General features: G+C 42.5%; 1 protein-coding gene across 1 annotated transcript; it reads left to right on the plus strand.

The window, feature by feature from the left end:
* Positions 1-17,967, plus strand: ADAT1 (adenosine deaminase tRNA specific 1). The gene is made up of 9 exons (XM_070398692.1): positions 1-169; positions 467-535; positions 1,472-1,526; positions 2,036-2,166; positions 7,026-7,644; positions 8,517-8,662; positions 9,617-9,716; positions 13,308-13,394; positions 16,795-17,967. Exons 1-9 carry the CDS (start codon positions 1-3, stop codon positions 16,925-16,927), a joined length of 1,509 nt encoding a protein of 502 aa, XP_070254793.1. The 3' UTR covers positions 16,928-17,967.
* Positions 17,968-27,848: the final 9,881 nt, after the last annotated feature.

The raw sequence follows: 27,848 nt of genomic DNA on the forward strand, positions 1-27,848 counted from the left end.
ATGTGGACCCCGGATGAGATTGCGCGCCTGTGTTACGAGCACTATGGGAGCAGGCTGCCCAAGCAGGGGAAGCCTGAGCCCAACCGGGAATGGACATTACTAGCAGCCGTGGTGAAAATACAGCCTATAGCTGGCCAAGCCTGTGACTGCCCTGACAAACAGGTGCAAGGTGAGACCTTTTCTCCTTGAAACTCTCCCTCTTTTTGTCAGAGATGGTAGAATGATACATGGCTCTACACAGGGACAGTCGCCGCGGGTATAAACTGCGATATTGGGCATGTTCCCCTGCTCTCCGCCAGGTGGCGCAGTACTTCAAGTGGTGGGAAATGGCCGTGCTGGAACCGCAGTCTTCTCAGATGGGTCAGCCTATGGGAATGCTGAGGAATGTGCAGACTTATTAAACCCGAGGACTGGGGACTATTCCGATTCTAAAAGCTCACTAATAACTCGTTTTTTCTTCCCTCAGTGACAAAGGAAGTTGTCTCAATGGGAACAGGAACAAAATGCATAGGCCAGTCCAAAATGAGGAAGAGCGGTAAGCCCACATTGGGTCTAAACATTGCCTGTCTAGGGAGCTTTGGAAATGGTGTCCATGTTGCACTTTCCTCTCCTCTTCAGAGCCAAGGGGTCATATTACTGAGATGGCTGACATTTCAGTTCACACTGACTGTCACTGGCTCCAGTTGGAAGGACAGAACTCATTTAAAGAATGGGAATAGCCAATGGAAGCAAAGGCTGCCAGGAACGCGCTTTCTTAGTGGATTGAAAGTTGGCCAGTATTTTCATGCTCAAACCAGAAGTTCCCTGGGCTTAGCTAATTTTCAGTATCTCTGAAAACCCAGAAAGCAATCGGCACCAAAAAGAATATGGAAATTCCTTGGAGTTCTGGCATCTTCATCTTCTGCTTCCAGTTAGCAGAGGCCTCCTGGAGTTTGCTTCGCCCATTCTCCTAGCTTTGCCTCCTGTATATGAGGAAGTTGTTCAAGGACCACTATGGATTGAATTCCATGGAAATGTATCAGCATGAGCCCAAGTACGATACCAGGGCACAAAAGATCTGGATCCCTGTCCTTCAGATGAAGATTTCCTATAAATCAGTAGTTCTCAGCTAGGGGAGATTTTGCCCCCAGGGGATAGTTGGCAATGTCTGGAGACATTTTTGGTTGTCATACCTGGGAGAGGGTGCTGCTGGCCTGCCAGGAATGCTGCTTAACATCCTACAATGCACAGGACAGACCGCACCCCCCCCCCCCCCCAACAAAGAATTTTCTGGTCCAAAATGTCAATAGTGCTGAGTTGAGGAAGCCCGAAGTAAATGCATTGCCATTAACGATTGTGATGCTTTCTGGCAGAGCCCTCCAGGAGCTACGTGGCCATCCTGGGTGCTGGGGGAAACTGCTATGTTGTGCTGCCAGGAACCAGGGCGTCTCCAGGTTCCTATGTCTTCACTAGTGTCCTGTCTTTGCCACAGGAGATATCCTCAATGATAGCCATGCTGAGGTCATAGCCAGAAGGAGTTTCCAAAGGTAAAGTCACGTCTCCAGAGAGTCTGATTTAGCCTGGATTGGGGGCCCCAGAATTTGCACTTCTAATAAGCTCCCAGCAAAACTGATTATGTTATTTAGCCTGTGAACTAAACTCTGACTAACACTGGTCTATACAGTGGGTCTTATGCTTGAGTGTACATCAAAATCACCTAAAGGGTTTGTTAAAATCCAAATTGCTGGGCCCACCCCCAGAGATTCTGAATCAGCAGGCAAAAGTGGAGTCTGAGAAGTTGCATTTCTTTTCTTCCTTCCTTTCTTTCTTTTTTATTTTTTTAGTCGTTGCATTTCTAACAAATTCCAGATTATGCTTATGCAGCCAGTTCAAGGACCGCACTTTGAGAATCACTGGTCTAGATTTCTCATAATTCCAAGTAACTATCAGTTCCATTGGTCATTAGTAGATCTTTCTTTCTTAGTAATTACCCAGCCAGTCTTCCCCGTTACCACAGAGATTGGTATTCTTTCTGATATCCTCCTGCACCCATTAGGTACCTTCTCCATCAACTTCACTTGGCAGCCACCTTGAAGGAGGATAGCATCTTTATCCCAGGAACTCAGAGAGGACTGTGGAAACTCAGACCAGACCTTTCGTTTTTATTTTTCTCCAGCCATACGCCCTGTAAGTATATTCAAGCCTTTGGATTAATGTTGCATTGTCTGCTTCCTTCTGTTCATCTTATCTGTAGATATGTTTCTCAAAAAAAGCACTTCTGGCTGAAGTGTAGCTACAACCAACAGCAGTGCCTTTTTGTGAATAGACCAGTGTGCCTAACCATTTCTCTGCCAAGAAAAGGCAGGGGGTGGGGGTGTTGGGGCAGGGGTACTCACTTCTCATTTTCTAATCAGGACTGGGGAACCTAAAGCTGAAACCCCACCAGGTCTGAAACCAACAATAAGGCTTAGAAGTACAAACTTATTTCATTCACTCACTCACTCACTCATTCATTCATTCATGCATTAAACAAATATTTTCTATTTGTCAGGGACAGTATGACACACTGGGTACATAGCAGTGAATAAGACTAGCCCCTTACTTACTACTCTCATAGTCTTTTAGGGAATCTTGACAATCATGGTTAGTTAAGGTAAATTTTGTGAGTTACTGGAGGATGTTCAGGTGCTGCGGTTGCATTAGGCAGGAAGACCACACCTGGCCTACAGAGAGTCATTTCTAGTCTGTTTTCTGTCTTGAAAATTAAGAATAATTTCTGCCCTTTGTAGGCAACAACTCGAGGAGGCAGCCCTCACCGTAAAAACTTTGAAATAAGGATGTAAGATTATTCTCTGTGTGTTACTTTAAGAGTAACACATGTAATTAGAGCAAAGATGGGTAATCACTCTAAAAGACAGAATAGCTCTCAAGACTTGATCATAACTCAAATAAAAAATAGTTTAAGAGAGAATGAGTTGATTGAAAAAGAGTTGGTTAAGAGTCAAAGGCCAGAAAAATGATGGGGCTCATCCATGCTGTTCTTAAAAGTGGGTGCTCTGGTCCTAGGACCAAAGGATGTTTCCTAACTCAGTGCTTCTCAAACTAATATACATATGAATCACCCAGGAATCTTGCTGAAATGCAGATTTAAATTCTGGGGTGGAGCCTGAGGTTCTACATTTCTAATCAACTCATGGTTGATGCCAGTGGTGTTGGTCTATGGATCACACTTTGAATAGCCAGGGTCTGGCTGATTCTAGTAGAGAATCAGATGCATCTGGGGATCAAGCTAGTCCGACCACCTAATCAAATGACATAAATCAATGTCCGCAGGTTGGTACTGCTCTGTGAGTGTACTGATCTATGAGAAAAATCAGAACTATGTAGTGAGTTTTTTAAAAAGCTAATTTCTTTCCATTTAAAGGTTATAAGATTTTAATCTTTTTAAAATAGCAGTACTGTAATTAGGATTCTTAAAGACCTTACTTGAAATAAAAAGTTGATCGCCTTCTGTTAATCTTAAAATCTTCTGGAAATTTTACTGGTCTGTGAAATAAAAATCTAGAGCACTAATCTAACTCCCTGGCTCATTTAAAAAATATTTTTTACCCAAAAATGTAAGAGAAAATTTATTTAGTAAGGCACAGAGATAGAAGTGAACAGTAGAAGAAATGGGCTCAGGACTTAATGGGCTGTACATAAGGGAGCAGGGGAAGCTGCCTGCGTGTTCCCTGGAGGGAGGGCTCTAAAAAAAATTTTTAAATGTGATGTCCACCCAGGGTTTGTCTGCAGAAAAAAAGAACACTACCTAGAGATGTGACTATTTGGCTCTCTTGGCATTTATTCCTCATTATTAATTGATAATTTGGTGCATGGGTTAGTTACTTCAGACTCTTATTTTTGAGTTTTATTAGCATGAGTCAGCCTCTCGAATTCAGGCATCTGTCAAGATCAAATCTCTGAGCCTCAGAGTGGGAGGTGAGCCCTGATGAATTCTCCAAAGTCACTGTCACCTTATGAGGTCTCTGGAAATCTGCCAGCCAGCCTCTCTGGCAACACGCCCACTAATGCATCTCTTGCCTTTCCCACTCTTGGGTTTTAAGGCTACAGATGTCTTACTCACACCCTTTAGAAAAGCACCACATTAGGTTAGTGTTTGAAGAAGTAGCTCCCTTCTCAAAAGCTGTGCTCTTTCTTTTTTCCTTTATTGGTTAAGGTATTACATATGTGTATTTATTCCCCCATTGCCCCCCACTCCCGAGCTCATGCCCTCACCCCCCTGGTGTCTGTGTCCATTGGTTAGGCTTATATGCATGCATACAATTCCTTGGCTTGATCTCTCTCCCTTACCCCCACCCTCCCCTACCTTCCCTCTGAGGTTTGACGGTCTGATCGATGCTTCTCTGTCTCTGGATCTGTTTTTGTTCATCAGTTTATGTTGTTCATTATATTCCACAAATGAGTGAGATCATGTGATATGTATCTTTCTCTGACTGGCTTATTTCGCTTAGCATAATGCTCTCCAGTTCCATCCATGCTGTTGCAAATGGTAAGAATTCCTTCTTTTTGCCGGAACCGGTTTGGCTCAGTGGATAGAGCGTCGGCCTGCGGACTGAAGGGTCCTGGGTTCGATTCCGGTCAAGGGCATGTACCTGGTTTGCGGGCACATCCCCAGTAGGGAATGTGCAGGAGGCAGCTGATCGATGTTTCTCTCTCATCGATGTTTCTAACTCTCTATCTCTCTCCCTTCCTCTTTGTAAAAAATTAATAAAATATATTAAAAAAAAAAAAAAGAATTCCTTCTTTTTTACCGAAGCATAGTATTCCATTGTGTCGATGTACCACAGTTTTTTAATCCACTCATCTGCTGATGGACACTTAGGCTGTTTCCAAATCTTAGCTATTGTAAATTGTGATGCGATGAACATAGGGGTGCACATATCCTTTCTGATTGGTGTTTCTAGTTTCTTGGGGTATATTCCTAGAAGTGGGATCACTGGGTCAAATGGGAGTTCCATTTTTAGTTTTTTGAGGAAACTCCATAAAAACTCCACAGTGGCTGCACCAGTTTGCATTCCCACCAGTAGTGCACGAGGGTTCGTTTTTCTCCGCATCCTCGCCAGCACTTGTCATTTGTTGATGTTAGCCATTCTGACAGGTGTGAGATGGTACCACATTGTCATTTTGATTTGCATCTCTCCGAGTGCTCTTTACTAACCTGTTTTTGTTTCTTTTCTATTCCCTGTAAGCACAGAGTAGGTCAGAAATCCCTAAACCAGTATAGGGAAGCACCAGCTGTGTAATGTACTGCAGTTTTTACTCTGAGGATATGCACATACATCTCCAAGATGGGAAAACTGTAAGCATTGTTTGCCAAACTTATTTAACCGTGAAATCAGCCACCCACTTTTGTTTTCCAAGACATCTTGTGGGATGACATTTTACAAAATGCACTTGGGAAACTGCTCATTCTAAACAAATGGTTCTCAGCTTAGGACTATTTTGTTCCCCAGGAGACATTTAACAACATCTGGAGACATTTTTTTTAAAATATATTTTATTGATTTTTTACAGAGGTGGGAGAGGGATAGAGAGCTAGAAACATCAATGAGAGAGAGACATTGATCAGCTGCCTCCTGCACACCCCCACTGGGGATGTGCCCACAACCAAGGTACATGCCCCTGACCAGAATCGAATCTGGGACCCCTCAGTCCGCAGGTCGACGCTTTATCCACTGAGCCAAACCAGTCAGGGCTGGAGACATTTTTGATAGTCAAACTAGGGAACTCTAATAAGTGGAGACCAGGGAAGTTGCTAAACATCCTACAATGTACAGGACAGACCCCACAGCATAGAATTACCTGACCCAAAATGTCAGTAATGCGGAGGTTGAGAAACCCTGGTCTAAAACTAGTGTTGCCCTAGCCTGTTTGGCTCAGTGGATAGAGCGTCGGCCTGCAGACTGAAGGGTCCCAGGTTTGATTCTGGTCAAGGGCACATGCTTGGGTTTCGGGCTCAATCCCCAGTAGGGGGCGTGCAGGAGGCAGCCAATCAATGATTCTCTCTCATTATTGATGTTTCTGTCTTTCTCCCTTTCTCGCTGAAATATATTAAAACTAGTGTTTCCCAGCCTAAGTGCCCATCAGTAGATGAATGGATTAGAAAACTGTGGTACATCTACACGATGGTATACTATGCTGCTGTAAAAAAGAAGGAATTCTTACCATTTGCAACAGCATGGATGGAACTGGAGAGGATTATGCTAAGTGAAATAAGCCAGTCAATGAAGGAAAAATACCACATGATGTCACTCATTTATGGATAATAAAGACCATTATAAACTTATGAACAAAAATAGATAGAGAGGCAGAACAGCCTCGAACAAACTGTCAAACTACAGTGGGAAGGCCGGGGAGGGTTGGGAGGCAGGAGCGGAGGGTAAGAGATCAACTGAAGGACTTGTATGCATGCATATAAGCATAACCAATGGACATAAGACACTGGTGGGTAGGAGAGGCCAGGGGATTGTCAAGGGCAGGAAAAAAAAAGGAGACATATGTAATACTCTTTGTAATACTTTAAGCAATAAAACAATTATAAAAATAAATAAATAAATAAAAATAAAACTAGTGTTTCCAAAACTTCCTGTGATAAGAGTTCCCTGGGATCTTTGTTAAAATATTCAGTTTTCCAGACCCCTCCCCTCCAGAGATTATAACTCACTGAGTCTAGGAGAGGTTCAGGGTCATCAACAAGAGGATTCATAGTAGGCAAATATGGGCAACTGTTCTTAATTCATCTCAGGTCAGCTGGGAGAATAATATTGAGCTTTGTTTAAAGTAGTGGTTCTCAAAGTTGAGTTTGCATCCGAATCATCTGGAGAGTTCATTAATGTACAGACTGCTGGATACACCTCCAGAGTTTCTGATGTAGCAGGTCTACTCTGGGTCCCAAAAATTTGCATTTCTAACAAGTTCCTAAGATACGCTGCTGTGGCTAGTGACACTTTGAGAACCACTGGTTTAAGGGGTTTCTTCTCCTGTAGGTGGGGATGCCTCTATCATCCCAATGCTCGAGTTTGAAGATCAGCCTTGCTATCCTGTCAATAGAGATTGGGCCCATAACCCATCATTGGAAGCCAGTGGTAACCTGGAAGCTACTGAAGATAAAAGGAAATGCGAAGACCCGGACAGTCCCATGACCAAAAAAATGAGGCTTGAGCCCGGCACTCCTGACAGAAAAGTCACCAACGGTGTGGCTAACCATCAGAGTTTTGGCAATCAGGGAAGTGGCCCAGTCCCCCCAAGTGTCAGCTGCTCTAATGTCACCTCAGAGGAACTGGCCACTGTCACTGGGATGGCCCCCAGTGGTGCCAAAGTGGTGGATGTTTATAGGACAGGAGCCAAGTGTGTGCCTGGCGAAGTTGGAGACTCGGGGAAGCCTGGTGTTGCGTATCACCGGGTAGGGCTGCTCCGAGTGAAGCCAGGCCGGGGAGACAGGACTTGCTCCATGTCCTGCAGCGACAAGTTGGCACGGTGGAATGTCCTCGGATGCCAGGGGTCACTGTTGATGCACTTCCTAGAAGAGCCTGTCTACCTGTCAGCTGTGGTCATCGGGAAGTGCCCATACAGCCAGGAAGCCATGCAGAGAGCACTGATTAGGAGGTGAGAGGGCAGGGAGGGAGGGCTCCAAACATTAAGCTTTGTGTGTCGTCATTTTTTTTTAAATATCCTTTTTAAAAAATACATATTTTATTGATTTTTTACAGAGAGGAAGGGAGAGGGATAGAGAGTTAGAAACATTGATGAGAGAGAAACATCGACCAGCTGCCTCCTGCACACTCCTTACTGGGTATGTACCCGCAACCAAGGTACATGCCCTTGACCGGAATCGAACCTGGGACCCTTGAGTCCGCAGGCCGTAGCTCTATCCACTGAGCCAAACCGGTTAGGGCAGTGTTGTCATTTTTTAAAAAGAAAAGGAAATCACTAAAATGGCCAGCAATAGATCAAGTGTTTTCTGTTAAGACTTCAGTTGAGGAAATTTAATATGGTAAGATGCACATAATGTTTAAAGAACAATTCAGAAGATAAAGTAAGTTCATTTTGGTCTTAAAGTATATATGCCTATAGAAAAAGATTGTAGGAAGATGTACACAAAGGTATTAATATATATTACCACTGAGATGTGGTATTATTGGTAGTTTTTTCTTTGTGATTATTGTATTTTCTAATTTTTCTACACTGTACATATATTGCTGTTAAATTTTTTAAAAAACCTTCAAACATTAGTGTTAATTTTTAAAAAGGTAAATGACAAAGGGATGACCACTCAGTGTGATCTCCCTAAAGAAGGCAGCTAATGCCAGTGAATGCTGTAGTAACTGAGGGCAGGATGAAGCCATGGCCAGGGGAAGGCCTGTGTCAAATGGCCTTTGCCCCCCACCGAGACACAGGGGTGGTGATGTGGTCCACAGTCCTGGATACTCTCTTTCTCAAGGAGTATGCCTAAACAGTGCGTTTTCCCTCATGTTTAGGTGTCAGAATGTCTCCTCTTTACCCAAAGGCTTTGGAGTTCAAGAAGTAAAAATACAGCAGTCGGATTTACTGTTTGAGCAGAGCCGCTGTGCAGTGCAGGCAAAAAGGGCTGACTGTCCAGGGCGACTTGTTCCTTGTGGAGCAGGTAAGGGATCCAGGTTCCATGTGCCCTGAGTAACTTGTCCCCAGTCCATGGAGTGGCTTGGGGTGGGCTGCATCCTCTTGGCCTGGGGAGGCTGTTTACCATGCAAATGGTCAATAGCAGGGGTCCTCAAACTACGGCCCGCGGGCCACATGCAAATACAAATATTGTATTTGTTCCCATTTTGTTTTTTCACTTCAAAATAAGATATGTGCAGTGTGCATAGGAATTTGTTCATAGTTTTTTTTTAAACTATAGTCCGGCCCTCCAACGGTCTGAGGGACAGTGAACTGGCCCCCTGTTTAAAAAGTTTGAGGACCCCTGGTCAATAGTGTGGACTTTGGAGACACCCACACTGTGTCAGGTTCCTGCTCTATGTGACCCTGGGAAACCTACTTATCCTCTTTCAGCCTCAATTTCTTCATCTTTAGATAAGAATATAATTTATTTATCAGGGTTGTTATGAGGATTAAATGAGAAATTCTGTTTCATTCATTTACTGTGTGTTTGGCATATAATAAATGCTCAGTGATAGTTGTTATGATGATGATGATGAGGAGGAGGAGGATTAATTATGAACCACTTGTACTCTGGAAGCCAAGGGTCAGAGTGACAGTCATTATGTCTGACGTTATATCTAACTCTCATGGGTCTGCAGAGGCAGGGAAATATTTTTTTTTAATATATTTTTATTGAATTTTTACAGAGAGGAAGGGAGAGGGATAGAGAGTTAGAAACATCGATCAGCTGCCTCCTGCACACTCCCCACTGGGGATATGCCCGCAACCAAGGTACATGCCCTTGACCGGAATCGAACCTGGGACCATTGAGTCCGCAGGCCGACGCTCTATCCACTGAGCCAAACCGGTTAGGGCCAGGGAAATATTTTTATCAAAACACTTCTGGGGTTTATAGAAAACTGAACAGTTTTAACTCTAGAATCTTATCTTTTCACAGCCATCAGCTGGAGTGCAGTTCCTGAGCAGCCATTGGATGTCACTGCCAATGGCTTTCCACAGGGAACAACAAAGAAAGGAATCAGAAGCCTTCAGGCCAGGTACCGCACATTGGGACAGAAGGAGATGGTGCCTGTGTACTTATATCACACCACTGATTCCAGAACATTTCATCATCTCAAAAAGAAAACCCCATAACCATTAACGGTCACTCCCCACACTTCCCTCTCCCCACTTCTGGCAGCCCCTAATTTCCATTCTGTCTCCACAGATTTATCTATTCTAGATGTGTCACATAAATAGTATCATACATCATGTGGTCTTTTATGTCTAACTTAATTCACTTAGCATTAGCCTGAGGGTGGGAGGGGTTGTGGGGGAGTGGCCTCTCCGCCACAATCTGGGTTGAGCTGTGAAATTGAATTTCACAGGTGGATTTTTTTTTTGACATGTTTATTTGTCTGATTCAACACGAACAATAACTAATTACATCTTATTAGACTTAAAAAAAAAGGGTTCATTCTTCACAGCCATTAACCAGCTTTTAAATGGCCTAGACAACAGACTTGGCCTGTCCCTGGTGGCCTAGGATGTTGACTTGAGCAATGTTTACAAAACTGTTGTGGGTAGAGATTTTTGGAGTTTTCCCCCAAGAGCCTTCCTGGCTTCAGGCCACCATTGTCAGCACCTCTCAGGGGACAAAGCAGGTCATGAGGGACAGGAACCACATGTTTCCTGCTGAGTCTTGGTGAGGGGCTAGCAGCAGCTCTTACTGGCCCCACCCGCCTGACTGTGGTTTAGGTTTGCTACTTTGCTTAAGTCTAAAATGCTCTTCTTCACTGTGAATGAACACCCTCTTTTACTTTAAACGTTCAGCTCAACCACCACTGCCTTCTGGCTCAAAATGATCATCTTTTCTCTAAATTCCCATAGAAGTGTTCTCCAGCTTCTCCCAACACGTGATTGATTTCTGTGTGATTGGGAGTGTCTCCTGTTCCCACCTTGCTCTGTCTCTAGTTATCCAGGTGACTTTGAACAAACCCCGCTGCCCTCTGGGCCTCAGTGTGTTCATATCTGTAAAACGAGGACATTGGAGTAGATGATCTGAGGTCTTTGACACATTATCTCTCTGCACTTAGAAGGCAAACTCCACACAGGGAGGAAGTAGATGGTCAGAAAAGCAGGCGCTTTGTACTTCCTGGCTCCCTTTCTTCCTGGTTGTGTGAACTTGGAAAGATTACTCTGGCCTAGGCGCTTCCATTTTCCAAGCAGTGAAGCAAGGGTAACTGAGAGTATGCATTGCACAGGCATGTTGTGAAAATTGAAGGAAAGGATGCCTCTAACATGGTGCAGGGCTTGCAGTAGACATCTTGTTAAGATGGATTTCCCATTCATTTGTCAAATAAAGCTTCATATTATTTGTGAAAGAGTCAGTTTTAATCTAAAGACCAGCAGCTGCTGGGGAAAAAGCAGGTTTTCTCATTGCTCATTCCTGAGTGCTGGCGTCCAGGGACCACCTTCTTTAGAACTATAGGGAATAGGAACTCAGGCTGGGACAATATACTAGTGCAACACTAAAGGAACTATTTTATTTAAATCTTCATGTTTTCATTTGTTTTTTTTACCAACAATGAGATAACAGGACCCTCATTTTTGAGAAGCTTTATTTTATCCTGCTTCTTACAGGCAAATTCCTTTGCCCTAAAGTGGAAAATTCTCTTCCCCTCCCTGTCCAGATAACAAGCATCCCAAAGAATTATTATGTAGCTCATTGGATTATAAAAGAAAAGACTGAGAGATTACAAAATAAATTTATATCTATTTGTTACTCTCTGCTGCAATCTGTGCTTGTATCCAGCAACTTGTGCTAACACTTATTATACTATTATTTTATTTAGGAATTCCTTTGGAATTTTTTTAAATTTTATTGAATTTGAGAGAGAGAGAAACATTGATTTGTTGTTCCACTTATTGAAGAATTTATGGGTTGCTTCTTATATGTGCCCTGACTAGAGATTGAACCCCAAATCTTGGCGTATCAGGACGATGTTCTAACCAACTGAACTACCTGGCCAGGGCCTAGAATTTTTTAATATAGACCATCTTTTGCAAGTAGCATTTCCTCTCTAATCCTCCATTTCTTTCGTTTTTTTGACTTACTGTGCTGGCTAGAACTGACAACATCACACTCATCTGCAAATAAAGGCTTTGGTTTTTGCTTTTCTTTTTTAATATTATTATTTATTTCAGAGAGGAAGGGAGAGGGAGAGAGAGATAGAAACATCAATGATGCGAGAGAATCATTGATTGGCTGCCTCCTACACACCCTCTACTGGGGATCGAGCCCGCAACCTGGGCATGTGCCCTTGACTAGAATCGAACGTGGGACCCTTCAGTCTGCAGGCCGATGCTCTATCCACTGAACCAAACCAACTAGAGCTAGTTTTTGCTTTTCAATCCTTATTCCTTTTATTTCTTGGCTTACTGTACGGAACCTTTGTATAATGTTAGATAAAAGCAGTAATGATAAGTACTCTTGTCTTATTCCTGATTTTAAGGACATATATTTGCTGTAGGTTTTTATAGATACCCTGCATGAATTTCAATACCTTTCTTAGTTCTCATTTGTAAAAGGTTTTAAATCATTTGATGGATGTTGAATTCTAACAAATTATTTTTCTGCATACATTTTCCTCATAGTTATCTTACTTTTCTCCTCTAATCTGTTAATGAGGTGAGTTCCATTATTTTTTTGGCTTCGGAGGGTTTTTTTAAATGTTAAAGCAGCTTTATATTCCTGAGTGCCAATAGCCACTTACCACAATTAAGGACCAAGGAAAGCAGCCTGTGAGGGCTCAAGGTTCTGCTTTAAGCCATGATTCTTTTCAGTAGGCCAGGTCCCAGCCAGGTAAGGGAGTCTCTTGACAGATTGTACAATCCCCTATATCATATGTTCCAATATGGCCACTGTGTCCAAGCTGATGGTGCCATTTGTGGAAACAGTGGAGGATACGGTGTGTAGACACAAGACACACATTGTGGGCACACGCAACAGTTCCCAACTTCTAAATCGGCTCATGAATTGTGTTTATGAGGGAAAGGAAGGAGGTACATACAGTCTAGGACACATCGACGTGGATGGGCCAAACCAAGAAGCCCCAGGTGAGCTGGTAAGGAATCCACACTCACTTCCTTCACTGTTCAAATGATGACCTCCCTAAAGCTTGATGTTAGAAGCAATGGGTTGGCCTGCAATGGCTCGTGTGCCCAAAGGGAGAGTCTGGAGACTGCCTCAGATGGCTCATCCAAGTGGACTCCGTACAAGGAGCAGCACTCAAGGTTCTGAAACAAAGCTTTTAATTTCTTGTAAACAGTGTTACCCAAAGGGCCAGCTTTCTTGAAAGGAGGTAGCCAATGTGTTCTGGGGGGAATTTGGTAATTTCACCTCTGCCTGTACCCCATTTGAACCTGTCCCTTGATGATTTCACTGCTGGTGACATTTCTAAAGATGAGATTCATTTTTGTGCCTCGACCTAATCAAAGCCTCAGGTCTAGATTTTCTCCTTGCCAGTACAGGTGAAATGGGGCTCTGGCACATGGAAACCTAAATACCATGTGAAGCCTCGCATCTTTGATAGGGAACTGATACGTAGCAAACACTTAATGAGTCCTTTTTGTCTTTTTCCAAACAGATCTCGAATCAGCAAAGTGGAACTCTTTAGATCATTCCAGGAGCTGCTAAGCAGTATTTCAGAGGACAAGTGGCCAGACTCCCTCAGGTAACACTATTGACCCATGTTTTTTCATAGTTAGGAAGACTTCTGGTTTCGCACTGGCTCATGCGTAGCAGGAAGCTTTAGCAGGAGTGGTGTTTCCATAGGCCAATGGGTGCTCATTGCTGACCCTATCTCTTCCATCCCGTCCGCATGGCCCTGCTTGTAGATCCGTGTATGATCTGAGGTATGGAGGACGGGTGGTTTGTGGTACAAACGTTTTCAGTTATCAGACAATAACTACCTAGAGTTAGGCAAAACTTCACAGAATAAGGGCGCTGCCCTCACAAACTGCCCTCACCTCAGATGCTAGCCACAAGCTCAGGGGCCCCAAGGCACTCATACTTCTGACCCACTGACTACAAACCTGGAGGGTTGCCACTCATGTTTAATAATTCACCAGAACAACTGATAGGAAAGCACCATAGTTACAATTACCTTTCACCTTTTAAAAAATACCAGTTAAGCCCTAGCTGGTTTGGCTTAGTGGATAGAGCATTGCCTGCGGCCTGAAGGGTCCCAGATTCCATTCTGGTCAGGGCATATGCCCGGGTTGTGGGCTTGATCCCCAGTCATGGGAGGCAACTGATCTGTGATTCTCTCACATCACTGATGTTTCTATCTCTCTCTCCCTCTCCCTTCCTCTCTGAAATCAATAAAAATATATTGGGGGGGGGGGGGGGGGGCAGAGATAGGAGTTAAGACCAGCTAAAAGAAGGGACACATAGGGCGAGGTCTGGGAGAGTCCCAGACTTGATGTTTGCACGTCCCGAGGATGCATCACCCTTTCAGCACCAACCAAGAAGCTGACCTGCGCTTCAGGGTCCAGAGTTATTGGGTTTTTATTAATAAGAATGGTTGATTGACTCATAGTTCACATGATATGATTGAACTCAGTCTTCGTCTCCTCCTCCCACCCTAGGAGGCTATAGTGGTATCAGGTGTCGCAGTACTCCATTTCTCTCATCTCCTGGTTGGTCTTTCTGGTATGGCCAGCCCCATTCTGAAACTCTAGGGCCCACCATGAGTTACCTTGTTAAACATAAACTTAGGTGTGATCTCAGGGTTCACCATGAATAACAAAAACAGTCCTATCACTGGGGAAATTCTAAGGATTTAGAGGTTCCCATTTAGGAACTGGCAACAAAGACCAGCCAAAATCTTTATTATATAACAGTAGGGAAGCAGCAGAGTAGCCAGAAACTTCTATATGAAGAGGCTAGCCACCGTTATCACCATCATCCATACTGTGGTCAGTATTGATGCCCTTCAGCCTTTGGTGGTCAGTTTTGTTTTGTTTTTGTTTCTTGTCTGGAAGAATGAATCAAGCTGGAACTGGGTGGGTTTCCATACATTCTTGTGTTAAAAACAAATCTGGACTTAGGTAAGGAGAGACTTTACTCAGAAGGATTATTGTGTAAGAGAAGGGGTCTGTTACAGTAGGAGGTCTAATGCAGTGGCAAGAACACTCCAGTCATAAGCTTTGTAAGCCTCTCAAAGGGCAGATGGAAAGGGGGTTTCTTTTATATGGAGGGGTGTGCAAGACTAAACAGAACCTGGAATGGGGGAGTGGGATGAGCAGGTGGTGTGATGGGACAGTTGAACAGGAAATGTCTTCTCTTGCTGTCAGTCAATTCTCAGGAGGGGCTGTTAAGGGGTGGTTATACATTCTGGTGCTGGCTCAGGTTGAGGTTGGATCAAAGTTCTGGGGCCTGGGCTAATGAGAGAAGTGTAAGTAATATTTGGTCAAGTTACCAGGTATTTTGTCAAGATTGGTCAGTGGTTTCAGCTAATCATTATGAGGCAAAGAGTGGGAATTTGATGTGTCTGTGTCTGGCCTGTCATAGGTAACCCAGGGGGGCATCTATGAGTCTTATCTAAGTCATGGGAAAAGGCAGTTCTTTGCGATCAGCCATTTCCCTGGACACAGAAGGATGGGAGGGAGATTTCTTAACCATCGCTGTGTTTTAGAAACTCGAAGCTTAGGTAAAGTTTAACATTGTCATGTGTGTAGATCCCACCCTTTAACCAACAAAAAGCTGTAGGAAATTGATCAAACAACTGAAATCAATTTTTGCTGCAGTTAGCAACTTTGCCCTGCTGAAGTGAGCTAAGATACAACTTAGAAGCAGGGAAAATTGGATCAATAAGACACGAGTATCAGTTTCTTCAACTATAAGATGCAAGGACAGAGCTCAAGGTCCAAGTTGAGAAAAGGGCTCAGAGGAGCCTGACTCAGATTTGGTCAAAGGAGAGAAGAGTCTGTCACAAGAAAATCTCTTAACAGGATATAAGTATTACAAATACTACTCAACATGGCCATTTTTTAGCAGGCAGAGACGACTAAGGGATTGGGAGGGATGTTGTTGGCTGGTATAGGAGAGTATGGGTAGAATGGAAAGTGCTTTGCTTTGTTAGGGAAAATGTAGCCAAGAGGTTTCTAATGGCTGTATGCTCTGGTGGAAATTACAGACACTTAGGAAATTTTAAACCAAAAATATAATAGTTATTCTTGTTTTATCTGATTTCACCAGGACCAGTCAAAGCTAGCATTCTGTTTAGTCTTGCCTGTTTTTTTTTTTTTTTTTTTTTTAAATATATTTTATTGACTTTTTACAGAGAGGAAGGGAGAGGGATAGAGAGTTAGAAACATCGATGAGAGAGAAACATCGACCAGCTGCCTCCTGCACACCCCCCACTGGGGATGTGCCCGCAACCAAGGTACATGCCCTTGACCGGAATCGAACCTGGGACCTTTCAGTCCGCATTGCCTGTTTTGTTTTGTTTTTTAATTTTTTTTTTATTGATTTCAGAGAGGAAGAGGGAGAGAGAGATAGAAACATCAATGATGAGAGAGAATCATTGATTGCCTCCTGCACACCCCACACCAGGGATGAGCCCACAATCTAGGTATATGCCTGACCAGGGATCAAACTGTGACCTCCTGGTTCAAAGGTCAGTGGTCAACCACTAAGCCACACGGGCTGGGCTGGGTGGTTTTTTGGGGGGGGGGGGGGGGCGGTTAAAAAATTGATTTTGGAGAGAGGAAGGGGAGAGAGAGAGAAAGAAACACCGATTAGTTGCCTCCTGCACATGCCCCGACAAGGGCCAGGGATTGAATTTGCAACCTGGGTTTGTGCCCTCAACACCTTTTGGTGTATGGGACGATGCTCCAAGCACTGAGCCACACGAACAAGGTCTCATTCTTGCCTGTTTTAATCCATGTTACTTTGTAGTGGATTTCTTACAAAGGAGCCAGAGTCTCTCTAGGAAAGCATACTAAGATTATCCTGTTCCTAAGTCTCTTGTAGTAAATCTGAACAGTTGATTGCTCAGGTGTCTTGTTGGCCATAGTGGTGAGCTGTTCAATGAGAACCTGTGTGCTTGGTGGTTATGTGTGCATTAGGGTGCGGAAGCTAGAAACATACCAGGAGTACAAGGAGGCTGCATCTGCTTACCAGGAAGCCTGGAGTGCACTCCGGAAGCAGGCATTTGGGTCCTGGATCAGAAACCCCCCAGATTACCACCAGTTTAAATAAGAAGAGAAAGTCTGCAAAGAGCTTACTGGTAGCAAGGTATTTTCCAGCCCTTCATGCTGGACCATATTTTTCCCTTTATGCTGGATAAGCCTTAGCTTTTCTTGAGGCTGAATGAGGACAAAAGTCTGCCTTCTACCAGAGCCACATATCTCTTCTGTGCAAGAGGGATGGAACTCCAGAACATGGAACAATCTATACTTGACTGAAGCAGCTGTCTGCTAAAATGGAATCTCGCTAATGACCTTTGTATCTATCTGTCCTGACTTGTTTTTTATTGCTTCTCTAAAATATGGACTAAGAATTTGAAATACTATGATACTTTAAAAGTGATGCTCTGCTTTGTATCCCTACATTAATTCAGCAGATGTATTGTGCTGAGATGATGTTTTAATCTCTGCAAGTTCTAGAGCTTTGCCTCGCATAGTGGACGTATATTTTGTATACCCAGCCTTTCTTCCATCGGAGAGCCACCCTTTCCTGCTCAGTGGAAAACTCTATGCAACCATGAGACTTGGTTGAAGCAAACCTTATTCCTGGTTCCAGGAATGTGAGCTATCCCTGGACAGTCCTGGAACTATTGCCAGAGCTATCAGGAAAGATTCTCTCACCTCTTGTATCAGGAGCTGTAAGGGCCACAGAATCTTGGAACTTGCCCTTCACATAAAGACAGCCAGCTAGAGAATTAAGGCAACAAAGAATGAAACAGCCAAGAAAATCAAAGCTCTGGTGACCTTGTTTGGATGCCTGAAGCTAGTGCCCACGGTGGACTTCAATTATGTGAGATAAATTCCTATTGTTTTGAGTAGGCCTAGCTGATCCCAGAGAGACTGCTCCTCCCAGGACTAGCCTGTCCCTGCAGATAGTAAGACTCATCTGGAATAAGCTACATAAAATATTTTGTATTTTCGCCAATAAATTTAGAAGTGGGATTTGCTGAATCAAAGGGTAAATGAACATATAATTTTGCTTTACTTAAATATATCTTCAAAATTTTGTTAATAAGTATGAGTGCAAAAAATAAAGCAAAATGCAAGACAGCATTATAACATTTCATTTGTATATATATATTTAAAAAAAAACAAAAAAAAACACAATGAGCTCTAGCTGGTTTGGCTCAGTGGATAGGGTGTCAGCCTGTGGACTGAAGGGTCCCAAGTTCGATTCCGGTCAAGGGCACATGCCCAGATTGCAGGCTCCATCCCTAGTGGGGAACATGCAGGAGACAGCCAGTCAGTGGTTCTCTCTCATCATTAATGTTTCTATCTCTCCCTCTCCCTTTCTCTCTGAAATCAATAAAAATATATTTTTTTATAAAGAACGATGGAAGTTATATATCTGTTTTGTTTGTATATGCTAAACTATCTCTGAATAGACAGATACACAAGAAACCACTAACACAGGCTATGGGGAAGGAAAGGGAGTGGCTGGGGCCCAAGAGTGGGAGGGACACTTGTCCCTGAAGACCCTTTATATTTTGTTATTTAAAAAAAAAATTGAACCATATTAATATAGTACCTATTTTAAAAATACACTTTTAGAAATTAAAAAAAATGGAAAAAAGTTTCTTTATTTAAACTGTAGGAACACCAGAAAATATTCAGTTATATTGTATAGGAAAGAGGGACTCACCACATGCTTTCAGCAGCTCTGTTTATAATTCCACAGAATTATCTCTTTCCTAACAAAATGACTTCTGGAATTTGACTCTTTCAGGAGAGTTTACACTTTGGTGTTCTGTGTTCACAAGTGGGTTCTAATGTTACGACTGTGTGTGCATCATTTTCTTTTTCTTTAGAATATTTAAAAAAAAAAAAAAACTTAGCTTGATTTAATTTTGTGTATATATTCCATGAAGTCATTTCTGCCTCAAACCGCGGGGTTAAGTGCCTTTTTTTTCATGGAGTTTGCCAGTGCCAAGCATTAGCTCACTGTCTGGGGAGATGAATCTGCTGTGGAGAAAATGACCCAGCCTGGCCGCCAGCGCTCCGAGGGGAAGAGAAGCAGGCACCGTCTGTTTTCATCGTGTCTGTGGCTGGCGGAAAGCTGCCTCCACCTGGACCTTGGCAACATTCTTTGGCTTTAAGACAATGTTCTGAGCAAGACTTACTCAAAGTTTTCCAGTTTCTAAAACCCAGTTTCCAGTTTCTAAGTTCCCTTGCTGGCTATTACATTTTCAGCTACCACTGTTCTGGGATGATGTCTGGGGAAGTCAGATGAGCTGTTCAGAGTCCCACTGCAGCAGGAAGGTTACTGACACCAGGAAATGGCCTCCAAGTAGAAAGATAGGGTGCATATGTGCTCACTTTCAAAGGCTCAAGCAATCCTTTCCACAGAGACAAAGGCTGCTATCCTGAGGAGTGGTTGGATACAGAAAGAGGCAAGAAGGCAGATGTTTTGGGAGAAAGCAACTGTATGTTCCAGAAAGACGAGTTCTTTTTATACCGCATGTTGAGGAATCATAATTGACCTCCATAACCTATAAGTGTAAATTCCTTTAAATCTAAATGTGTCTGTACTGGGACAAAGACTGACTTGCTGAAAGGCTTTCCAGGTGAATCTAAAACAAAGCTTAAGTAGTACTTGTGGTCCAAAGGGGAGAGCAAAATTCTGCAGAGACACTTCAGGGAAGCAGGCAAAGTTGCATACATTCAATTTTCACTTCTTAAAAGTGGGGCCTCAAACTAATCATAGAAATCAGAACAGTGGTTGTTGCCTGGTGGGGGAAGATGGGAGATTGGGGTTGAGTGGGAAAAGGCCCAAGGGAACTTTCTAGGATGATGGAAACATTCTGTTTTGATTAGAGTGCTGACTCTATGAGTGTAAAAAATTTCAAACTTTATTTAGCTCTACACTTAACAAGATCTGTGCTTATTGTGTATAATTTGACCTCAATTTAAAAATTTTAAAAATAAACTAGTCCTTATAGGGCTGGATATTCAAGTAATTATGTTCTCATACCAACTCTTGCCACTGCCTGTGTAGATGTAGGGAAAGTGTTTAATCTCTGATTTCTAACCTGTGAGCTGTTCTACAAAATAAGGTCCCAGTTAGTAGGATGCTCAATTTTGTTCAACGGTAAGGTGGGATTTCTCATAAAAATTCTTAATGGGGTAAATAATACAAGAGAAATTTTCTTCAGGAAACTGAGCCCATTGATGCTTTGAGAAACATATGGCCTCAGTAATGTCTGTAACAAGGAAGGGATGGAAGTAATTCTCATCTGAGGTCAGTAACCTGGGTTCTGTATTTGGTGTGGACTTTTTGTGTCTCATCCCCATGAGCCAGCAGGATTCAGAACCAGCTTTTAGAGCTAAGCGTGTTCAGCATTGCTTTTCAACCTCCAAGTGCAGGAAAGTGTCTTGATGGGGAAAAGGCAAAGGCAGAAAGTCACTGCAAGTGGGGAGCCAGGCTGCCAAATGTGTCGTGAGCACATGTTCCCTGAACTTGGGCTTGGCTCCAGAGGAGAAGAGCTCACAATGGAAACAGTGATGGCTGTATGCTCAGGCAGCCAAGAGAAAGAAAAGCGCATTGAAACCCGCAATGTCTCCCCGGGGAGAGGCACGGTGGGCCCCTTGGTGGTGAAACCAACCTGACAACAGCCCATTCCCAGCATCTTTCTTCAGTTCAACAACAGGACCTTTATGTGCAATCTCTCAGGAAATCTCTGAGGAATTATACTACGGGCAACCCAAGCTTTGCCCAACAATAAATGCACATAATCTAGTTTGCCCATTTTTGTTGAGTTAGATTCTTTTACTTGAGAGAAAGAAGAGCTCTTCTTGATGTATATTCCCCCAGCTACTCCAAGATTTCATCAACTTCCTTTTTTATTGCTGCCTCTTGTGAACTGTCCTGACCTCCCGTGAGTTCCTTTTCAGCTGATATTTTTAGGCTGTACTTTTATTCCTCACTTATCCAGTGCCATTGTGAATGCACTTCTATCCTAGCACAGCAGGACCCGCTGGGCTGAGAAACCAGCAGGCAGCCGGAGAAACAAGGCCTCAGGGGCTTTTGGCTGTAGCCCTGAGTTTGAATTGTACTCTAGGATGTAAATTAGTTGTGTGATCTTAGGAGGTAACTATATTATCAGAGTGTCAGTGTGCTCGCCTTTGAAATGAGAGCAGCACTACCCCCTGGCAATAAGGCTGTGGGAATGAGAATGCACAAGATAGGTATGAGAAGGGCTGCCCACCATGTGTACAGTGCCTGGCACATAGGAAACACCAACCTTGGTCTGTCACTCAGCTCATAAGTGACTCTTCAATTTGCTAGTCCCAATTTCCAGAGCTTATGCTAATAAACATGAGATTGTCTTCAGGAGAAGCATATTGGGCAAATGTTTGTGGAGCCTCTTGCTGCACACCAGGCATGTGTAAGTTTGCCTGCATGCACCTTCTCCATCCCACATCTGGAAGCAACAGCCTGTCTCCAGCTGCTAAGGAGGCAAGGAAGCAAAGCTGTTGATCACAGAGCTATATATAGATCCTCCTATGGAACTCATGGCTCTGCCTCCCACATGTCAACCACCAGGATCTCTTTTTCTCCCTAAGGAAATAAAAGACGAAAAGGGGAACCAATTGTGCTTTTTAAAGCGTTCTACCATTCAGTCTAATTAAAGAGTCTTTTAAGAATAAGAACATAGCTATATTACCTTCTTCCCAATTCTCCTTGGAGATCCTCGGACCACCTTTGGGGTTGGTGCCCTGGTGCACAGACCTGCCTCATGCTCTCCAGGTGGCGCGGTGTGTTTCAGCCACTGCTTGCAGAATTAAGATTGCACTAGCACTTGTTAAGTAAGCTCTCAGCTCCAGGTGGACCAGGCATGTCTTCTGAACACCATCAACATGCCAGGCAAGGCGCTACGCACCTGAGGTACAAGGATAGGGGATAGTTCTCTTGTTGTTCATCGACCAATAGGAAAGAGGTCACAGCCTTTGCAGTGGGACAGTACAATGTCATCTGAGGTTGATACCCAACCTGCGAGAGGAAGTGGCCCAGATATACTTGAGCAAAGAGGTGAAGGGGAAGGATTAGGCAAGTAAAGGGAAATGGTGGTACATATGGAGACAGTTTTGAGGATATCTGAGGTAGAGAATCACCATATGCAAAGGTCAGAGATGCAAGCACACCATGGCTGGGCTGGCAAGTATGGAAGGGGCTGGAGAGATCCTTGGGGCATGTTGGGGAGGACTTTATATACCCTGTGAAAGGGAATGTTCTAGTCCTGACTCAGCATTTCAGGAATTTTTATTTATTTATTTATTTACTTACTTACTTACTTACTTACTTTTTGAGAAAAGGTGTTGGGATCGAAGTTGCATTTTAAAAAGATTGGTCTCACCCTAACCGGTTTGGCTCAGTGGGTAGAGCGTCAGCCTGCGGACTCAAGTGTCCCGGGTTATATTCCGGTCGAGGGCATGTACCTTGGTTGCGGGCACATCCCCAGTAGGGGGTGTGCAAGAGGCAGCTGATAGATGTTTCTCATCGATGTTTCTAACTATCCCTCTCCCTTCCTCTCTGTACAAAATCAATAAAAAATATATTTAAAGAAAAAAAGATTGGTCTCTTCTGTAGCAAAGAGGATGGATTTGCAGAGGCGGGGATGATGGCAAGGAGACCATAGTTGGGGGATTACCATAGTAATTAGAAATGACAAGGCCCACCCAGACAATAATGGTTTTAGGAGCCATAGGGAGGGGACTGACTTGAGAAATACACAGAGGCTTGTGAGGCTGATGGCTGATTGCAGTAGGGGATGAGGGAGTATACGTAGAGGATGGCTCCCAGGTTACTGTATGGGTGACAGGATGGAATGTGGTGCCATGTATCAGAAAAGGGGGCAGAGGAAGAGGAGATGGTCTTGCAGGGCACGCGATTCAGGCAGGGGACAAAGCTGTTTCCAAGTTTAGGATTTCTGTGATATCATGGGATAAGGACCTAGAGTGGGCATTTGGAGGGACTCGGTTTGGGGCTCAGGAGAGAGATGGGCTGGAGATAGAGATTTTGGAGTCTCTATTTATAGGAAGTCTTTGGGGACATGGATTAGAGTAAAATCATCTAGAGAGAATGTGTATAGAATGAAATGGGGACTCTGGATTGAACCCTAAGGAACAGAGTTCAGGAGCAGGTGGAGAAGCAGAGGAAAGCATGTGACCAGAGGCCCAGGGAAAACCAGGAGAAAGCTATCTTAGAGCTTTAAGGAGGGAGTAAAGTATAGAATATATTAAAAGAAAGAGAATCAAGGAAGGTAAGAACAAAGAACCCTGCTCCCCTATTGGCAGACAAGGTTATTTTTTGTAACCTCAGCAAATGCAGGGTCAGGGAAGTGGAAGCTATCCTCCTTGGCTGAGCAGTGAAGGGAAGTGAGAAATGGAGGTACTGTGTGCTCTTTTGAGAAGGACCAATCTCTGTTCTCACTGTGTAACTTAAAAATAAAAAGTTATGAAATATTTCAGACACAATAGAAAAAATTAACACCCACCACACAATTAACAGTAAACATTTTGCTGTATTTGCTTCAGGTTTTTACTTTCCAAAGAAGTAAAACATGAGTAGTTGTATTTAAAATCCCACATTTACCCCTCCATGCTACTATTCCCTTCCCTCCATTAGGTAACCTTCATCCTGAATTGCACGGTTTATAGTTCTATTACATAAATTTGCATCTGTAAGCAATATGTATAATTGTTTTGGATGGCGTTAAACTTTATAGAAATGATATGCTGAATATATTTCTGCATCTTGCTTTTTTCATTTATGTTGACATATGTAGCATAAGGACATTCATCTTAACTACTGTATAGTATTCCTTTGTATGACTATGCTGCATACTAAGTCTCCATTCTCCTGTTAATGGACATTCTCCTATTAATGGACAGTTGGTTTCCAATTTTTTGCTCATTCGAACAAGGCTGCAGTGATCACTCTTATACATGGGTAGGGATGTAATTAGGACATGGGTTATCTGGATCTCAACTTCCCTGGATATTGACAAACTGCTCTCCAGTGTGATGGTACTGGTTTACCCTCACAGCAGCAGTTGAGAATTCCAGATGCTTCACATACTCCCTGACATTTTAGATGTCGAAACTTTTAATTTGGCCAATTTGATGAGTGTGAAATGATATCCCATAGTTTATTTTCCTTTGCATTTTCACAGGGCCACCAACTGTATAGAGTAAGTTGTATCTTTTAGTGTAGAGTTTGTGCACTGCACAACTCTAGGGGGCGCTGTTCATGTTGTAGTGTTTGTGAAAGGCACACTGTAGAGTTGGTGCAATGTACAGCACATACAGTGGCCTTGAGTGAAGATTTTTGTGTTATCTTTTGCCCATTGTTCTCTTGGGTTGTCTTATTAATTGGAAGAGTTCTTTATTTATTCTGGATAGTAATTCTTTTTTGGTTAATATCTGTTACATTTTCACCCAATCTGTGGTTTCCATTCATTTTGTGGGGGTTTTTTTTTTTTGTTTTTTAGAGATAATTTGGAAATATTGGGGGGCCAGGCGGGTAAGTCTAACTCAAGAAGAAGGACTTCCCATTAATTTTGTTTATAGTACCTTTTTTATGTTGAAACATTAAAGATTTTTAATGTACTTAAATATATCAATCTTTTCCTTGATCTTCTATATTTTTGTATCTGTCTAAGAAATCTCTCCTACTCCAAGGTCACAGATAGTCTAATTTTTTAAAATTTTATTTTTAGAGTTTGTTTATTAAAACTGGGGACAGTGAAACAAGGAAGAGCTTAGGATAGAAGAAGCAACAGGAGAGAGCCTAGGCGGGCTCTCTAGAAACATTATGGGAAAGAAATGAGCCAAGGCAGGGCTCTGTCAGTTCACTAGAGAGGCAGAGTAGAGGGAGCCATGGAGACAGGTTCAGGGGGTTAGCCTCAGTCCAGCTGCCACTGCCATTGCTCCCTGGTTGCAAGTCTCATGAGAACCTTAGAGTTTAGGAGAAAGAAAAGTCACTCAAAAAGGAGATTTGAGTAGGCTTGCCCCAGGAGGGCATGCCTTTCTAGATTTTTTTTTAAGTTTTGCTTTTCTTCATTTACATCTTTAATTCACCTTGAATTTATTCTAGGCATATATATTTTTTCATATATATAACTGATTATAGAATCAAATCATGGATTAACTAGTTCATTTCTCTTTGATTTTCATGCCACCACTATTATATTTTAAACATGTGTCTGTTTCTGTCTTGTTCTCTGGTTTATTTATCTCTTATGCCATATGGCACAGTCTTAATTACTGCAAATACATGTCTCCCCAGCTCGCCTTAACATTTTTTGGTTATTCTTAGCCGTTTGCTCTTCTAGATGGATTTTAGCATCAATTGTCAGATTCTTGCATTAAACTCAGATTAATCTGGGGGCAATATGCATCTTTACAATATTGGTTGTTCTCATCCTTGAATGTAGTATATTAGTATATCCTATAGGTCTTCTTTTATGTCCTTCAACAATGTCTTATTTTCTCCATGAAGGTCTTGCATATCTTATATTAAATATATCCCTACATGCTTATAGATTTTTCTCCTATTAAGAATGAGATCTATGGCCCTGGACTGGTAGCTCAGTTGGTTGGAGTTATCATCCTGATATGCCAAAGTTTCAGGTTCAATCCCATCAGGGCACATTCAAGAATTAACCAATGAATGTGTAAATAAGTGGAACAACAAATTGATGTTTCTCTGTCTCTAAAATCAATTAAAAAACAAACAAAATAATGAGCCCTAGCCGGTTTGGCTCAGTGGATAGAGCATTGGCCTGCGGACTGAAGGGTCCCAGGTTCGATTCCGGTCAAAGGCACATGCCCTGGTTGTGGGCTCGATCCTGTGGGGAGTGTGCAAGAGGCAGCTGATGGATGATTCTCTTTCATCATTGATGTTTCTGTCTCTCTCTCTCCCTCTTCCTTCCTCTCTGAAATCAATAAAAATATATTTTAAAAAATGAGATCTTTATTATTTTTCCCAATTGGTTACATCTGGTATGTAGAAACATCATCAGTGTTTGTTTAACTGATCTGGTACCCTGCAACCATGCTGAATTTTGTTCTAATTTTTATAGATTCTTTTGGATTTTTCTATGTAGACTATCACTGTCTGCATATAAGCACATTTAGTCTCCCTTTCTGATTTTTATGCTTCTCTCTTACTTTTCCTCTTTTATTGTATTGGTTTTATGTTAGAACTGTGTTCAGTAAAAGCAATGATTAACTTTTAACAGGTTTATGAGACATAATTCACATACCATAAACTTCATCCTTCAGACTTCTTTTCTTTAAATGTTAGCTTTGCTTTTCAACATCTTTATTACTTTTTTAATGTTTTTATTAATTTTTAGAGAGAGAGGAAGTGAGAGAGAGATCTAGAAACATCAATAAGAGAAACATCAATTGGCTGCATCCTGTACACCCCTCACTGGGGATGGAGCCCAAAACCCAGGCATGTGCTCCAACCAGGATTCGAACCAGTAACCTTTTGGTTCCTGGGTTGATGCTCAACCACTGAGCACACAGGCCAGGCTTTAGTTCCTGTTTTTAATGGGAATGCCTCTAAAGTTTTATAAGTAACCAATTGTAACAGTACCATTTGTATTTGTTGACTGGTTTATCATTCCCCTCATTTGTTATGCCACCTCTGACATATTGGTTTTTTTAAAATGGGTGGTTTGTTTTTTTCATTTAGAGAGAAAAGGAGGAGAGAAAGGAAGGGAGAGAAGGAGGGAGAGTTGATTGCTCAATAAATGTTAACTATAAATCACTTTTGAAAGAAAAATAGTTAGCTTCAGTAACATTTGCATTTTGATTTTCTTCCCTCTGTTTCTTCTCAGTTGAATTTGTGGGTTTGTGGTTGTGAAACAGAAACAGATCATAAGGCTTTCGGAAAGCTATCCCCTCCCCCATGTCCGTTTAATCCTATTCTGTTCACATGTTTAAGAAGAGGGCACCATTCCCTGCCCACCAGTCCCTCCCCCAAAGCAGGGGGCTGTTTAGTTATTCAAGCAAGTCCAGAATCCTCCCAGGGGCTTTTGACATTGTTCTCAGAAGAAATGCTCTTCTTCCTACTGGAGTGGCCAAGCCTATGGGGCCATCTTTGCCATAACATGGAAGGAATCTGCCTGGGAATGAAGTCAACGTAGAGGAAAACAAAACCAAGAGATGGAGTTTTGACGTCATCATTTGATCTCTGGTTCAAGCTATGCCTGAAGTCAGTGAATCATCCTTGACAATTGAAATGATAAATTGCCTTTTTAGAGCTTAAGCCAGTTTGTTGGGTATTACGTCACTGCCAACAAGATTCCTTGTAACAGAATTGGTTCCTTCCCCTTCACCTGGCTCACTCAGAGGTCAGTTTCTTTTTTTTGTTTTTTTTTGTTTCAGAGGTCAGTTTCTGTTTCTAATTTGAAACTACCAGCAAAGAGGACCACATAGTTTATTGAATCAGGTGTGGGAAAGACCAACAGGATGCTTATGACAAGAATGTTTCTACTAAACCAAAATAAAGCTCCATCAAGTATAAAACAAATAAAAAATAATAAGCATGTTTCTTCTAATCCCAAGTGGGAAGCTGACATCAGTAGAGAGCTTTGATGGGTTGCTTATATAATCTGGTAAAGCAGCAGCTAAAGATCTTTGTTTCTTCCCTGGTAGAAATCTGATAGCCATTTTAACTACATGTTCTTAGATCGCTGGGTGATACCTGTTTTCTTTAATGTTCTATGTAGAGTTCTAGCCTCCAACACAATCTGTCTGGGAAGATTTAGGAAGTAAGCAAGCATTTCCTATTAATAAATCATGAAACTCATGGACCAGGAAAAATCTAAATTTTCATTTTTTTGAAAAAAAGGATTAAGGAGCAGCACCTTAATAAGTGCAGGTACATATAAAGGCTATATGAATATAGTTATCATTCCAAC

This window comes from Myotis yumanensis, unplaced genomic scaffold (genome assembly GCF_028538775.1).
Source record: "Myotis yumanensis isolate MYYU_CA2020_CCGP unplaced genomic scaffold, mMyoYum1.0.hap1 SCAF_18, whole genome shotgun sequence".
In the NCBI taxonomy this organism is placed as follows: Eukaryota; Metazoa; Chordata; class Mammalia; order Chiroptera; family Vespertilionidae; genus Myotis; species Myotis yumanensis.

Bases quoted from the DNA above. Each gene is read 5' to 3' on its own strand.
- ADAT1 (XM_070398692.1), top strand. From the start codon at position 1: ATGTGGACCCCGGATGAGATTGCGCGCCTGTGTTACGAGCACTATGGG. The intron at 8,663-9,616 runs GTAAGGGATCCA...ATCTTTTCACAG, and splicing joins ACTTGTTCCTTGTGGAGCAG to CCATCAGCTGGAGTGCAGTT. The intron at 9,717-13,307 runs GTACCGCACATT...TTTTCCAAACAG, and splicing joins ATCAGAAGCCTTCAGGCCAG to ATCTCGAATCAGCAAAGTGG.